This window comes from Euprymna scolopes, chromosome 14 (genome assembly GCF_053919585.1).
Source record: "Euprymna scolopes isolate OS-2025 chromosome 14, ASM5391958v1, whole genome shotgun sequence".
Classification (NCBI taxonomy): domain Eukaryota; kingdom Metazoa; phylum Mollusca; class Cephalopoda; order Sepiida; family Sepiolidae; genus Euprymna; species Euprymna scolopes.
In genome coordinates this window covers 51,525,890-51,541,731 of record NC_136495.1, presented here as the reverse complement: position 1 = coordinate 51,541,731, position 15,842 = coordinate 51,525,890, and the positions used below count along the sequence as shown (strand labels likewise).

Here is a 15,842-nt window from a genome sequence, read left to right as displayed (position 1 = left end):
ATATAATTTTTTCAAAATCACTAACATTTGTTTTTCATTTAGATTGACATTTGTTTTAAAAATTATCTGTGGTATATAGCGACATCTCAACTTTTTTACAGATAATACAACTTTTGATTACACATGTAACAAAATTGAATGGGCTGGTGTAAGTGGCTGTGATAACATTTCTGACAAAAAAGTGTGTGAGATCAAGTTTTTAAATGTAAACCATTTTGTGAGATTTGAAAAATAAACAAAACTTTATGTGTTGATTAGGAATATAGAGAAACAAAAATAATTGAATAGCTAGAAAAACATGAAAGTGAGTTTTGGAACAGGGTAACGAAGATAAGTCTTTGACGCGGCTCTCACTAAAGGGTGGGGGACTACTGAGAAAAGTATGAGAAGACATTATACACTCAAAAATAAAGTGAGCAGTAAAACTTCCTTTTTTTAATGTTGGTTTTGGTGCCGAGGGGAAACCCTCAGTTGAAGAGTGTGTAAGGTCAAGTTTTTGAAATTTTATGAAGAATGCAGTGATCGAATGCAAATACAATAAAAATAAACAATGGGTTAATTAGGAATCTATAGAAACAAAAACAATTGAATGGCTGATAAATAGAAAAACATGAATGCGAGTTTCAGGACTAGGTTTCAACACACCTCTCAATAGAGAGACCTCTAACCCTGGACCCCTCTCTCGTCCAACAGCTGGAAGAGTATTAGACAACTTTTATACCATCAAAAATAAAATGAGTGTTAAAGCTTCATTTTGTTTTGCCATTTTGAGTTCTCAACAGTAAGCCAGCATACGAGGGAAGATGCTACAAGAAATGTAAGGAGGATTCTTCAATAAAAGAATGATTAAGTCTTTCCCTCATTTCGTTTTGTATGACGTGTTCTCCAGCAAAAATAATTGGGCTAACTATGGTACACTAAAAATGAAACAAGGGACGACAAGTTTATAAGAAAACATTTAAGAAAATTTTTATTTTCCCTACTTTTTGTGGAGGATTCTGCTTGCCATGTTAATGTTGTGTAGAGTGGATCCCCAAATGATGTTTATCAGAACGAATTTATAGCAGCGTTTTTAATAACAGGAGTTTCTTATACTCACTGCTTGCAATAAACATTGTTTAAGGTCCATTTTATACAGCAAGCTGAATACTCCTTGTGAATTAAAAGGAAGGGGGATTGTTGATAGTTATAGTTTAATATGAATTTTTTTTTAATCCAGATTTTAGGAAGGAAAAAAGGGGGGAATGCCACAGTATACCTTATTCATTTTTTTTTTTTTTTAGAAAAAATGAGGAGAAATATGAAGAGGAACATATTTTTAGTAATAATGTTTAACAAAAAGAAAAAATGTAAAAAAATGCACAAAAAAAAAAAAAAAAATGAAAAGATACACGAGAAGAGATTCTTTTTTTTTGTTTTTGTTTAATCCGAATCAGAATTTTCCTGTGAAGGAAGCTTGATTTTATCTGCCAGTTCTAAGATGTGTGAAACTGGAGTCGGTCGTCCGTCTTCACCCATATACGCAGGCTGAATAACACCACTCCTAAAAAGAGAAAAAAGTTTGTTCATACATTAAAAATGCAAAAAAAAAGAGAAACTACTATGTCCAATAGCCTTGACAAAACAAAAATATCATATTTCAAAAATCATGTATATTGATCAAGTAATTTTATTTTTAAATAAGAAAAATCGGTGCTTTCACACTATCAGAACAAAATTTTGTAGTCGACAAATGGAGTTTGCAGATAAAAAAACAATGATTCTTATTGATTTTTTTGTCAATTCTATTAAAATACAATCTTAGCTTCCAAATTATACAGTCAAAATTACCTGAATATTACTAAATTATAAAAAAAAAACAACTTTAATCATGTTAGAAGGTGAAAAATTGCCGCCATCTTATTTAAATCAAAATGGAAAATTACCTCCTTTGATCTCTCCTGTGTCTTATATAAGCAAATCCGACTGTTTTCTTCAAATTCTATTTTCTTTAATAAATAATTTTCTACCTTATTGATTTTCGTAATTTTTGGATATAATCATTTTAAAAATACAAAGAATACGTAGATATAATTGTTTTCATGTGAAATTCAGTATTACGATTTCCAAAATTTCGTTCTGATAGTGTAGAAGCGTTGAAAAATCAAATTTTATGAGTAACCGAAAAGCAGCTATCTTGTCCGCCATTTTAAAAACAATCTAAAAATAAAACAAAATAAAAAAAAAACATAGATAACTCTACAATAAGTCAAACTTGCAAGATTTTTCTTGTAATAATGTTCATGAATTCCGATAACTTTTTTTATTAAAAAAAAAAAAACTACAGGAACAAGTTATGCGAGTTTTTTAAATATATTTTTGTTTCGTCACTGATACGTACATCATACAGATTTTTCTTTAGTTTTGTTTTTAATATAGGCGGAATTCTGCACAAGAATAAAAAAAAAACGAAAAACAAAACATAACATAAATAAAAATATGTTAGAAAGTAATGAAAAGTCTAATTTAAAAAATATATATAATGAATATATGAGCACAAGAAAATAAAATTTCAGAACTTTATATACTAGAAGAATATCCGTCCCAGGACGTATAAAATGAATTTCCCACACAGAACAAATTCACACCACTTATGTCCCTTAAGAAAGAGTAAAATCAAGATATAATGATACTAAACCTCATATCTAGAATCCTTATTCGAATTTTGATCCAAATCCATATGATTTATAGTTTAGAAAATATCTAAATTTAAGGCTAGAACTTCAGTGGTAAAAAGAAATTGAAATTAAGGCAATCTTGCTTAATTAATGTCAAGTTCAAAGCTAATCTGAAATATTTGAATTTTCAAATGAGAGTCTGTGCCCCCTAAAAATCCTTTAAAATACCCAAACTGAATCTTACAAAGGATTTTCACTCCTTTTATTTTTATCTACTCTGCAGAAAACTAAATATAGCTTACAACTAGAAGCCATGTTCCAAAATTCATATCATCATCATTTAATTAGTATAAAAGTGAATCTGTTTGATACACATATATTAACACATACACATGCATGACTCATCATCATCATCATGTTTTTTTTAATGTCCGTTTTACATGCTTGTTTGTGTTGCACTGCTTTAAGAAATTGACTTACAAACTAACCTATCTTTGACAAGGTTTGTAGTTATCCTCTCTCAAGTGCATTTTGATCACTTCCATCCATATTTTCCTTGGAATTCCCCTGTGAACTTTTTTTTTTTTTTTTAATTACATTTTCACTCCAAACAAGGCATATTGCCACTTTGATGTAGGGGGATACTATCAGGGCCATAAGTTACATGATGTCTGTTCACATTACACTTGAACTTCTGCATTTCAGTACAGTTGGGGAAGCAGGGACCTGGAAGGGTATTCGAAAGTCTAGCAGTTCTTGGGAAGAAACTACTGGAGTAGAAAGCTCTCTTACATCTAGGGATCTCAACTGTGTAGGGTGGGATTTAGCTGCTTGTCGGGTTTATCGGGGGTGTTTACGTCGAGAGGGTACAAGTACTTGCAGTTCGTCGGAGGATTCACCATTAAAATCTGATACCTAAACTATTCTATATCTACTAGCTCAAGAACTCTCATCCATTTCTTTAAATGTGGCTATACCATTAAAGTCTCCTGTTCCGCACACATAGCTTTATACTGTCTAGATATAATCTTCTTAGATCATCAGAAATAACTTTTTATATATATATATAAAGTTATTTCTGATGATATATATATATATACTGTTACTTGATCACTCTAAGATTGTATTTAACGTTAATCTTTGTTAATGTTAAAATTTCCCTTAATTTTGTGTAGTGATGAATGGTAGCCCTGGGATATGTTCTTTGCTAACGAAACCAAAGATGGGTTTGTTGCAGGGTTTGAATCATTTGACCAGCATCGATCATCATTTCCTGCACTGATGACGGTATAAGCATGAAACACTAGTGTCTATAGGTATATAAAAATATATTAGCATTTTCAATGAATAAATGAGAGAGAAAGAGAAGCAAATAAGATTTAACTTATTTTGTTAGGAGGAATTGTCTCCTTTGATACGAAAGGTGTTAAGATAGATATGGATTGTGAAAAGGGAGGGGAGGCATAAACCCAAGAAAAGAGATGGATAGATTAATATGTTTCAGTGAACGCAACCATATTACTGTTTTTATCGAAGAATATTTTTTTATGATAATGGAAAAAAAAGTCAACTTATTTTCTTTTTATGAATTTTGAGCCAACGTTAATGCCCCCCCCCTCTTTAATCAAAATGGAACACACTTAACCAATTACCATGGGTAATGTAAGTTCAGAATATATATATATATATATATATATATATACACACACACACACATATATGGTTGGAGGGGATTTATCTCCAAAACCCTACAAGCCATTTGTGAATAAACAGAGAGGAGTTACATCTTATCTGTTATTGTTTCATGAATATACACTTATATTTTTTATTCCAAAAGTGCTCAATACATAAGTAGAGCTGATTAACTAATGTCAACAGTCATTTCATTTTTTTTTCTACCAATATCTCATGCCAGTTGTAGTGTGGGAAATCCCAGAGAAAGAAGAAAAATCCCTTGCTCAGTTTGTAGAAAGAGTTGGGTTCAATTTTTTGTGGTGTACATTGGGTACACAAGAAGTGCAGTGGAATTATTTTTTTGTTTTTTTTTTTGAGAGAGAGGCTACTCAGTTTATGTACAAGAAGTAAAAGACACAAGAGATGGATGCAAACTCAGATGTGGAGAAATCATATCTGGATAAGGAAGCTATTGGTAAAGGCAGGGGGGAGTTCAAAAAGTTTTGTTTTGTTATCTTGGTGATACTACTAGAGCAAAGGGTGGAGCAGATACTAGTGTGCAAGAGTTAGGAATGAATAAAATAAAAATCCAAAACTTTCAAAAATTATAATTTGTTTAAAAAAAAAATTAAATTATAAAATAACACAACAATTCAATCTTTTGTGGTATTTGCTAGTGTTGGGTACACAAAAAGTTCAATGAAATTACTGGTAAGTTGAGAGAGGATAACCAATTTGTGTGCAAGAAGTGTTATACAATTGAGATGGCTGAGAACTCAGATGTGGAGAAAATATATTTGGATAGTGAGGTTATTCAGAATTTTTGGTTCTTGTCCAGTTTTATTTTTAACTAATAAAATTAAATTTTATGAGTAAGCAAAAAGGGACTGTCTCGCCCTGCTATCTTGAAGAACCAAAGGCAGATAACTCCACAATAATTCAAATGTGCAAGATCAGCCTCCAATTTAATAGGTCCAATCTAAAAGCTCCAACCTCTGCCTCATCACCGCAATGTTGCATCTCTATGCCTGTTTTACAAATATTTTAATGAGATGTGCTCAGATAAACACATTGTACTTGTGCCCCCTCAACATACATAACCCTGACAAACCCGCTTAACAAAATCACACACCTTCACAGTTGAGGACCCTAAATGCCAAGAAGCTTTTTACACTATTAGTTTCTTTCCTCGAACAATTAAACTTTGGAATTCCCTTCCTGCTACCTGCTTCTCTGACTGTATTGATATGCAGAAGTTTAAATGTAATGTAACCCAACATCTCGTTAATATTTCCTAGGCATGGTCCCAAATGGTAGCTCCTTACATCCAAGTGGCAATTATTATACAGAGTGCAAGCGATATTCAATAGCTAAGTTTATATTTATTATTTTTTTTTTATTGTCAATCTTGTCTACATGAAGATTTTTTTTTTTGCATAATACTTGATTACAAACAATTTTTGAACTTAGATGAAGAGACAGAGTTCTCCTTGGAATCCACATCAGAACAAAGATTTCACTCTTGCTAAGCATCAACAGGATGATGGTAAAAAAGGTCAGAAAGAAATGAAAAGATTCAGAAGTCAATGACCAGACGATATCAGAGAGAATTCTGGACAACTACCAAAGTTTTGTTTATCCCCTATTCCATTTTATTTTTCTTACACATATATACAGACACCATATCTCTTATAAACAGATTCATAAATTCTAATATACTTACTGTTGAAGTTTATCCATCATGTGGACAACTTTCATGGCTTCGTATTCTTTCTGTTCTTCACTCATATTTTCCATTGGATCAGACCGTTGTTCTTCCCAACGTCCAGTTACAGGATTTATCCTGTTAATAATAATAAATACAAGTATTAGAATGTTCATTGAGTTTTTTTTTTTGTTTTTTTTTTAAATCATCAGCAAAGTTTAGAATTAGCAACTTTAAGTATTATGGATTATTAATATGAATATAATTATGCAAGAACTTTGTGTGTGTGTGTGTGTGTGTGTGTGTTTGTTTTATGTATCAATGTAACTTTGATTATTACACATTAAATCTTGTTTTTAATTTACTATTGTGACACGAGGTGATGGTGGGGTTATATTGCAGAAAAGACAAATCACCATCTTTTTATATTTACCAGACAGATAGCTCCCCCCTCCTCTGAACGCCCATGTTTTAGAAGTGAAACAGAATCGAGATACAGGCAGCACCATCCATTCCTCTGTTGCATTATTTATATCTTTATCTACTTACGCTGCCTACCCTCCCAAAGACAAAGCAAGCAGAAATATCAAGAGAATCAATTTCAGCGTGACATCAAAGTACGTGTAGCGAGAACCATCAAGAGAAAAATCATTCATAACATGCGATGGCCTTCTGAATGAACACGAAAAGTCGAATGTCTTACCAACAGTGCCACGTATGAATCCATGATGAGAAAAGGAGAAATTGCTGTAGGCCCAGATGTAACTCACAAAGAGTTAACTGGATGAAAATGAGTTAAGCAGTCTACAGATTTTTCTATATAGCAGAAAAGGGCAGACACCTAAAGAACTATACTTGAACACAAGCCGAGATGCATGTAAACATTTATGTAAAAACACTATGATGGAAAGGGGAAAGGCCACCCACACACTTTTCTATGTAGCAGAAAAGAGTAGACCTCTGGAAACCTATGCTGAGATACATATAAAGGTATATATATAAATGCAAAGACTATGATGGAAACGTGCAAGGCCACCCACAAACTTCCCTATGTAGCAGAAAATGGTAAACTGAATACAGATTCAACCGTTTTGCACAGGGATGCAAAGGAAACGTATAGCACAAAGTCACAAAAGAGGAACGGCTATGTTGCAGTGAGACATGAAGGATATGTTTATTTCACGTAAAGTGAGAAAACTGATCTTCTGTTTTGTCACGAAGCACCACTTATTGTAGGAAAACTGTAAGTATTTACTGAAGAAAAGGACAATGTTTATCCTGCCGAAGGGGATGTGAACCAAAGATTGGATTATATTGTTGCGTATTGAAATTCTGAGACTCTTCGTAATTGGGAGATTATTTTTTTTGGGTGGCGAGCATTTTATTTTATTTGGATACCACATGTTTCCATCAGCTAATTATTTTGTGTTTATTATTTCCACACCTAACCCAGACTCTTTCCATCCTCAATGAACAACCGAGTTAATTTCTTAGGACATTTACATTTAAATATGTTTCTTATATTTGTGTTTGAACTCAAATAATCATTTTCATATGATATATATATTAAAAAAAAAACACAAAAAAAAAAAAAAAGATGTTTTATTTTGCCAATTTCTTATGTTCTATCCTGCTTTGGCCTGTTCTTTTGGGGAGAGTGAACCTTGTTGTGTGATAAAAGCATTTTCTATATATAACCCCTCAGTTGTTATGCTCGTCATTTTTGCCATCTGTGTACTTCACTTGGTTATTCTATGATGCTGCTGATCTGAACCTAAGACAACATGTCATAACATCTCAAGGTTGACACATTTTTATTTTTATTTTTATTAGCACGTTACGAGAATGTTGGGAGATACTGATAATTTTGTAGAATCATAAGATTATGCACAAGGGATTTCTCCTGAATTAAGTTCTCCCAGCTCGTGTCATAATATAGGATGTGTGTCCGAGATATATGCTAATATAGGACTCTTGTTTAGGATTTATCGTAACACGATTAATCAAATATTTATTAAAATAAAATAAAAAAAAATGGAATCATGTAAAATAAAATGAAATTTAAAAATCCTTTAAAACAACTGATTCTGTAAAAAAAAAAATTAACCGAAATGCATTTCAGTTTCTTCTATCTAAATGACTAAACAATACAATAATATTTGATTACTAACTTTCAAAATAGTATTAAATTTACTTTTTTTATAATCTGATAAACAAAAAAAACCCAGAAAAGTTAAATAAAAATTAACAAAAAAAGCAAAATGACTGCCAGGTAATACCAAATATGTACAAGTAGTTGTTTACAGCTTGACATTAATTGAGAAGGACTGAAGGTTTCCTTTTCATTATCTACTACACCAAGATGTAAAGGAGGGTGCCACTCATTTCTCTGGATGGCTGCACTTACCCTTGATCCTCATCTTATAAATGCTACGTATTTAACAAAGAAAACATCAAATACTATGTCTTAAGTCTTTGGTACGACTTGACTAAGGATAGAATCCCTGATCTCCTGGCCCATTAGCGAACACTAACCATTATGGCAAATAGGAGTTAGCTCTTTATAATATATCCAAATTATAAAAAAAAAATTATTAAGGTAATTTACACAATACAATACAATATGCACATTTGAACTAAAGTTAAACACATATATATGAAGAAGGGTAATTTTCTCGAAATATCATATAATAAGGAACTTTCATCTAGCCACACTGATGCAAGTAAGAACAAAATGCAATGTTAAAAGTATTACAAAATATATATTGTATTGATAAAAAGTGAACTTGAATAGCTCATTCCACCATTATATGTCTTAATTAGCTTCCGTTTGTGTTGATCCATTACATCTCTGCATTGTATTGCCTTCTATAAATCACTTATATATATGGAAAAAACGATGTAAGCGCCAAAAGTTGAAATGGTGAGAATTTTATTGCAAAACATGTAAAATATCAAGGAAAATCTAATCACAAATAATCATTGCTGAATTCAAAGTATTTGTGTGAAAATAAGTACACCAGTACAAAGAAGGTTTTGTTATTATTACTACATACAAAAGTTCTGTGACTGGGCACCATGTTAGATTGCAAAAGAGAAAAAAAATCTTAGGACTCAACTGTGTTTAACCTAACAAACATTTCCTTGCAACCAAAGTATTTGCAGATTTTATCAGATGTGAAAATTAGGAAATTTAACTGCATTAATGCAAAACATTCACAGTGATTATTACAAAAATAAAACAGAACAAAATCGAAGTGCCAATCAGACTGATAAAGATGACATTTTAGACTATCTAACATTAGCACCATAAACATATCGCAGCAAATATTTTTGTATATTTATATAATTTAATTTAGCATAGATATGTCAGTATCTTCATTAGAAAGTGTTTTTCCGTTCTATATTATTCACTTCACTGACCTCTATATGGTCTATAACTATATCTGGTTAAATTTGTAATTTATGTTAGAAGAATGATATTGTATGATTGTCTTCGTATTTAAATAGTTATTAAATTTCTTCTATTACATGATTATTAAACCTCATTTAAAGTCTCAAAGTATCATTATACTCCAAACATTTAATCTCTATTTTGTAAAAAAACTTCAACTGGCGCTTACGTCGTTCTTCCACCAAGCAAGTCATATGCATACTAGATAATACTTCAAGCAAACTACATTAATCTCTTAAAAAAATGTTTTAATACAAATTTAAAGCATGGTTACTTTTCATGAATATACTTGGTCTTTGACACAACACTAAAGCACTAGAAAAGTGTTCACCTCCGCAACCACTTCACTTGAAATTCATTTTTCTTTTGTCTTTTTTAAATATTTATTCATTTGCCTACCTTACTCTCAACTTTATTGATTGTTCAAACTATCTATGACCTTAAACTACATCAAATATGGAGGCCCAAATTTGGGAGCTTCTGGTAATGTGAAGTCACATTTTAATCATCATTACTCTCAGAATCCCTTCACTGGATTAAATAGAATATTTTCATTTGTAAATGATTTATTTACAAAATATGGAACAAATTAATCTAATAAAAATAACTTAAACCATAAAATTTATTGACAGAAATGACTAAATTTGAAATTAAATGTTATAAAAATAAAATTTAAAAAAAAATGGATTATTTCCTTGTGGAAGCTTTTTTTAAATAAGATAAAGCAATATTCCAACTTACTTGGGTTTTAATTCCGTATATTCTTCAGTTTCGGAGTCTTCAGATTCACTAGAATAGTTAGCGATCTTCCCATGGCCACCAAGCAAAAGGCCTCGGTCAGCAAGCAAGCCAGCACAATTGCCATAACCAGTATATTTCACCATACGATCCACTACAAACAAAAAAAGGAAATTTAATTTTGATTACATTATACTTCTAAATGAGCGTTTCCTAACATTAATGTTATTGTTGTCCAAAAAAGATTAATATGCTTAGACTTGATCACTAACATGGCTCAATTTTTATAAAAAAAAATAAATAAATAAATAATGATTAGTTCAATTTAAATGTGTATCATTTTTCTCTGATGACATATGAAGAGTATGAAATGTGATACACTCCTAAAATTTCTTTGGGAAGGAGGGTATAGTGTAGTAATTATCCTCCTAGGCATTATCTCCTTTTTATTTTTTTGTAGTATAGATAATGTAGTATCATTCCAGGGATTACCATCACCTTTTTTTGGAGAGAGTTGAATGGTCAGTATAAAATTATTTTTTTCTATTTGATCCTTCAGATACATTTATTATATATCATATTTGTTTCATTATCTATGATGTAAAGTAAAGCAATTTTTTTTTTTATATTCAGTTTAATCTCAGTTTTACATGCTGGCATGTGTAGGATGACTTTAAGAAATTGACTTCGAAACTAAACTATCTTTGGTCAGGTCTTTATTTATCCCTCAGATCCATGTTTTCTTTTGCTTTCCTCTATGAACTGAATCTGCACCCTCAACTTTTCTACATCTACTAACCCAAGAACTTTCATCCATTCTTTCAAAATGTCCATACCATCAAAGTCTCCAGACAGCTCCATATACTGCCAAGATTTAATCTTCTTCTTCTAACTAAACTTTACTTTAAGACACATCAATCATATACTTCTAATATCAGTTCTCTCCGTGTATGACCAGATTTCATTTCCATAGATCATTACAATGCATATCTCTGACTCTCTTGGTCGACCAAGGTAATGCTCTGCTGGTTAATAATAGCAAAAATTATCTGAACTTATACCATGCCTAACTCATGTAATCACACTAGCACCTCCACTTGGTAAATATTTGAATCTATCTTAATATATCTGGTTTTAATCCAGAAAAGTCGAGAAAAAAAAAAAAAAAAAAAATGCATTTCCTATCCATTTTATCGCTTTCATACTTTATCTAGCTTGTTATTTTCATTTTGAAAAATTACCTACTAAACACCACTACTGATGAAGAACCAAAAATAAATTTAGTAACAAACAATTTTGTCAAGTCACCAATGTGTTTGAAGTGTTTTGGTTGGCTAATAGACATAGACTTAACCAATCACCAAGTTTGTTCCAAATCACAAAATTGGTAGTAGGAAAAAAAGTCCCAAGTAGACAAAATGACAAAAAAATTATTTTACTTATTTTGAAGCAATAGTAGTAAGTTTATCTGTTTAAAACGCTTTTGTACGCTGAAATGAATAAGTTAATGTGGAGCAAATATTCAAAACAAAGCTTAGATCTAAAGAATTATTAAACCTCAGCTTTTTTACCCTTACGAAAAGTAATTACAAATTGAAAGTTTTTGTCTGTATTTATAAAAACATATTGGATTTGGGTCGATTAAAGTTAGTTTGACATTAAAACATAATAAACATGATACGAGTTTCAATTATATAGTTTTGTCTTATATAATTCAGAGTTACTTAAAGAACTCAGTACATTCCTAATTGATTTATTGATTACATACTTTAACTTCTGAAATATGGAAATACAACAAATAAAAATATAACAACTTTGCATAGGTTTCATGAATAAACATTTTCTTTACATAATGTGTAGCAACAAATGGAAATTTTTTGCAAAAAAGATTTTTTTGTAAGAAAAGTTTTTGAAAACGTTTATATTTTTTTTGGGGGGGGGGGCGGGTATTTTTTATGTAATTTTTTTTTTTTTGAGGAATTTTTATGGAAGCAAATTTTTGCGAATTTTGTCTGCACATAAATTCTAATAAGTAGTTAACAAGTAGCTCTCAGCAGGTTCCACATCATTTTTTGTTGTGTTCTGCCTCCTTCCGCATCTTCTCCATATGACATGTAGTAGTCTTAGGAATAGGGTCTACAAAACTAAAACTTAAGTGTTTCACCATTAGGTGTTAGAAACCTAATCCTAATTTGCTGTAGGCTTTCCAACAGTCGGATATGACCATCATCCTCGACAGAATATACTTCTTTATTATAGAAGGCAGGGTCTTGGTGTTACGGTTTGGTACTGTCACCAGGAAAACCCTCTACTCGGTGGGGTCATATCTTCCAAAAACCTAGAGCAGTTCGATGAACCTTCCAACGTGTTTCTTCCTGTTGAAGGATTTGTCAATTTCAACACTATGCTTTAGGCCTCTGATCTGCTGAGGATTCTTGAAGAAATATTCCTGGCAATGTTGCCTAGTAAAGTGATTTTTCATTAGTTGAGCATTTCACCATATTGTGGCAGTTTGCATAAGCCTCCGAGATATGCTGAGGCAACATTCACAAAAAAAACATGTTGTTAAATGCAGAAGCACTGAGTATAGGGAGATGTACAATACCGGAACTAGAGACTGATATGGTTACAATGAAAGAATGGCTGAAAATTTTGGGGTCATAAATAGTTTCACTTTAATATATCACACTGGTGAGATTATTCCCTTAATTGAAAATGGTAATGTTCACAAGGAACAAAAACAGCAACATTACTGATAACACAGATCAGCAGAATACACAAGCTATCACTATTATCAACTTGTTTTGCTAAATAAGTGTTCCAAAATTTGTATCATTTCCAAAAAAAAATACAAAAAAAAAAACAAAAAGAAAAAAACAACAAAAAAACCACTGTGTTTTTACCACCGTAAACAAACCAGATAAAGTGATAACATTTTGCTTAATAAAAAAAAAAAAAAAAAAACACTGTCTGTTTACCACCATAAATAATAAGGACAATCATCTTAGCTGGAGACAATTTAATTTGTTATATCAACTTCATGACAAAAAAAAAAAAAAATGTTACTTACCATTTTCTTTGCATAATGTAAACAAAAAATCTGGTACCAATTGCTTGACGTGAGGGCTGGGGTTGGTCAATAATCGGCAAAGTCTGTAAATAAACAACTCGATCATATAATGAGGATGTTAATTTGGCAGCTAAAGTATGAAAACAAAAAACATCAATCATAAAAGTTGAATAATAAAAAGTGAGTTACCTCGTTTTTGGCATTAGACAAATGATAAGCACAAACTTAGAGACTGAAAGCAACCATTAAGAAAATCAAGGGTTCTGTCCTCAGAGAGAAAAAATGAAAGTTGCCAGCCTGGCTAAAACCTTCATGTTCTTATCTATAAATAGCTTGCACCAATTCAGTTAAGATGCTCACAACCATATCTTCTGGCAATGAAACCTCAGAAGCAAGATTGAAAATTTGTTATAACCCAGATAAGTTTGCATGCCTATTTTCTTTCATTTTTACCGTATCTTGTATTTAATTCTGTTTAAAATTCAGTTTTTGTTTTTCATTCAATCAAAATGCGTACAGGAGAACATAGCCAGGTTATCTGTATGAAAATAATGTTAAAAACAATATTTTCCATTGAGGTTACAACTAAAAGAGTGGAAAATTCCATTAAAATTTAGAGGTTAGGTGTACATGTCCGGATATGTCACAGACAGGAAGTCCGGAATAAAAAAAAGAGAAAAATCTGCCTCTTTTAGCCTGAGTGCTGTGTTTTTAGTTTTTTTTTGTTGAAGTTTTGTTTTTGTTCAACCATTTTGAGGAGTAAATAAGAGGAATCTCATCTATCATGATTGGGGAAATATCTGTTGGGAATTTTTTTCATTTTGTTACATTTTTGCAGCTACAAAAGGAAAAAAGAAAACAAACTTTGGCTGATACATCATCACCACAACCATCTTTACAACTAAACGTCACCAACAATATGCACATCAAATAAACAGCTAGTTCAGTTGATGAAGACATTGACAGAAGATTTGTGTGAGATCGAAGAAATCTCCCATGCTATGTTGCAGTAGCACAACTAAAAAGCAAGCACCACAGATGTACACATATTTAAAGTGATGGCAGAAACCTTAGAAAACAGCATCCAGCCTGTAGTGAAATGGGGGTTGTAAATGGATGGTAACATTTAATGCTACTGAGCCTCAGCTTCTTTCCTTTAACAATTATAAAAAGCCTTCTCAAGCAGTGATAGGTATGACTAATAACACCCTACCTGAGAGCTCATCGTTCAAACTCCCCAGTTTAGCATTCACAGGCAACATGAATTGAAACCAATAAATTGAGGAATTATCAAGGTTGCTGCAAAGGTGGGTTCCCTTTACCATGCTAGAAAATTACTCACACTTGAGAGTATCCTATATTTTTACAAAGCCACCATTCACCCATGCATGAAGTATTGTCGCAACATCTGGGCTGGTGCATTTGTCACTAGTCTTTCTCTCTTAGTCTCTGATATAACAGGCCCCACACTATCAGCAAAACTCCAGCCCCATCGCCATAATATTGCATCCCTGTGCCTATTTTACAAATATTTTAGTGGAATGTGCTTTGATGAACTCATTGAAACTTGTACCTCCTCGACACACTCGTCTAGCAGCAAAATCCCACCCCTTCACTGTTGAGATCACTAGATCCCAAAGAGAATTCTACTCTAATAGTTTCTTCCCTCCCTTGAATTGCAAGACTTTGGAATTCCCCTCCTGTTTCCTGCTTCCATGTCTCTATTAACATGCAGAAGTTTATATACAATGTGAACAGACATCTTGCTTATCTCCTCACAGTCTCCAGTAGAAATGGCCCCAAATAGTAGCCCCATTACGTCCAACTGGCAATATACCTTGTTTGAGATGAACAAGAGTATAAAAAAAAAATTAAGATTATTTCTCAGCTATTATCAACACGATTTTGACAGCCAGATTTGTTTTGCTTTAGTTACTATTTACAATGGACAAAAAAAAAACTGAATGTGAATCTTACCTGTTTCTCAGTGTATCTCCTTCTTCAGGAAGACTCCTTACTTCATCACGCAAATGTGGCAAAACCTGGGGGGAAAAAAAAAAAAAAAATTTATGATTCATCCAACTGCAATCACTACTGTTCTGAACATCATTAATCACAAGTGTATGCTTAGACTTTTGTGAAATACTGCTCTTTTTGTTGAGGGTCACCAAAATAAATAACCATCCTCTCCTCTATAATAAAGAGCAATGTCTATTTATTTTTAAATATATGTGACACCACGTATCCTCTGCCGACAACTCGCCAACCTCAAACGTTGTGTGCCATGTATTTTTCGTTGATATGGCCGTATTGTCATTGTTTCTCACACTGGTGGCTGTTGAGGAGAGCACACAGGTCCGCATGTATAAAAATAAAATAAAAACAGGACACAAAAGAAATTCTGACACTTTACATATATATTCGTTATCCTTTGGTTACATGTGTGACATCTCCAATCCTTTAAATGTTTAGGTGTCACACGTATATTTACTGCTGAGGCTGTGTTCTTTAGTCGATTGATCAATTCATCTCTCCATCTGCTCC

General features: G+C 32.1%; 1 protein-coding gene across 1 annotated transcript in view; it reads right to left on the bottom strand.

Annotated features, from left to right (window-relative positions):
• Positions 1-943: 943 nt before the first annotated feature.
• Positions 944-15,842, bottom strand: part of LOC145293001 (chaperone Ric-8A-like) — a 75,144-nt gene continuing 60,245 nt past the window's right edge. The window contains exons 11-15 of the mRNA XM_080139256.1: positions 15,276-15,340; positions 13,299-13,381; positions 10,232-10,382; positions 6,055-6,174; positions 944-1,543 (exon numbers count right to left, since the gene is read on the bottom strand). Coding sequence (XP_079995382.1) covers positions 1,423-1,543; positions 6,055-6,174; positions 10,232-10,382; positions 13,299-13,381; positions 15,276-15,340 — 540 coding nt within the window. The 3' untranslated portion in view covers positions 944-1,422. The remainder of the gene's footprint in view (positions 1,544-6,054; positions 6,175-10,231; positions 10,383-13,298; positions 13,382-15,275; positions 15,341-15,842) is intronic.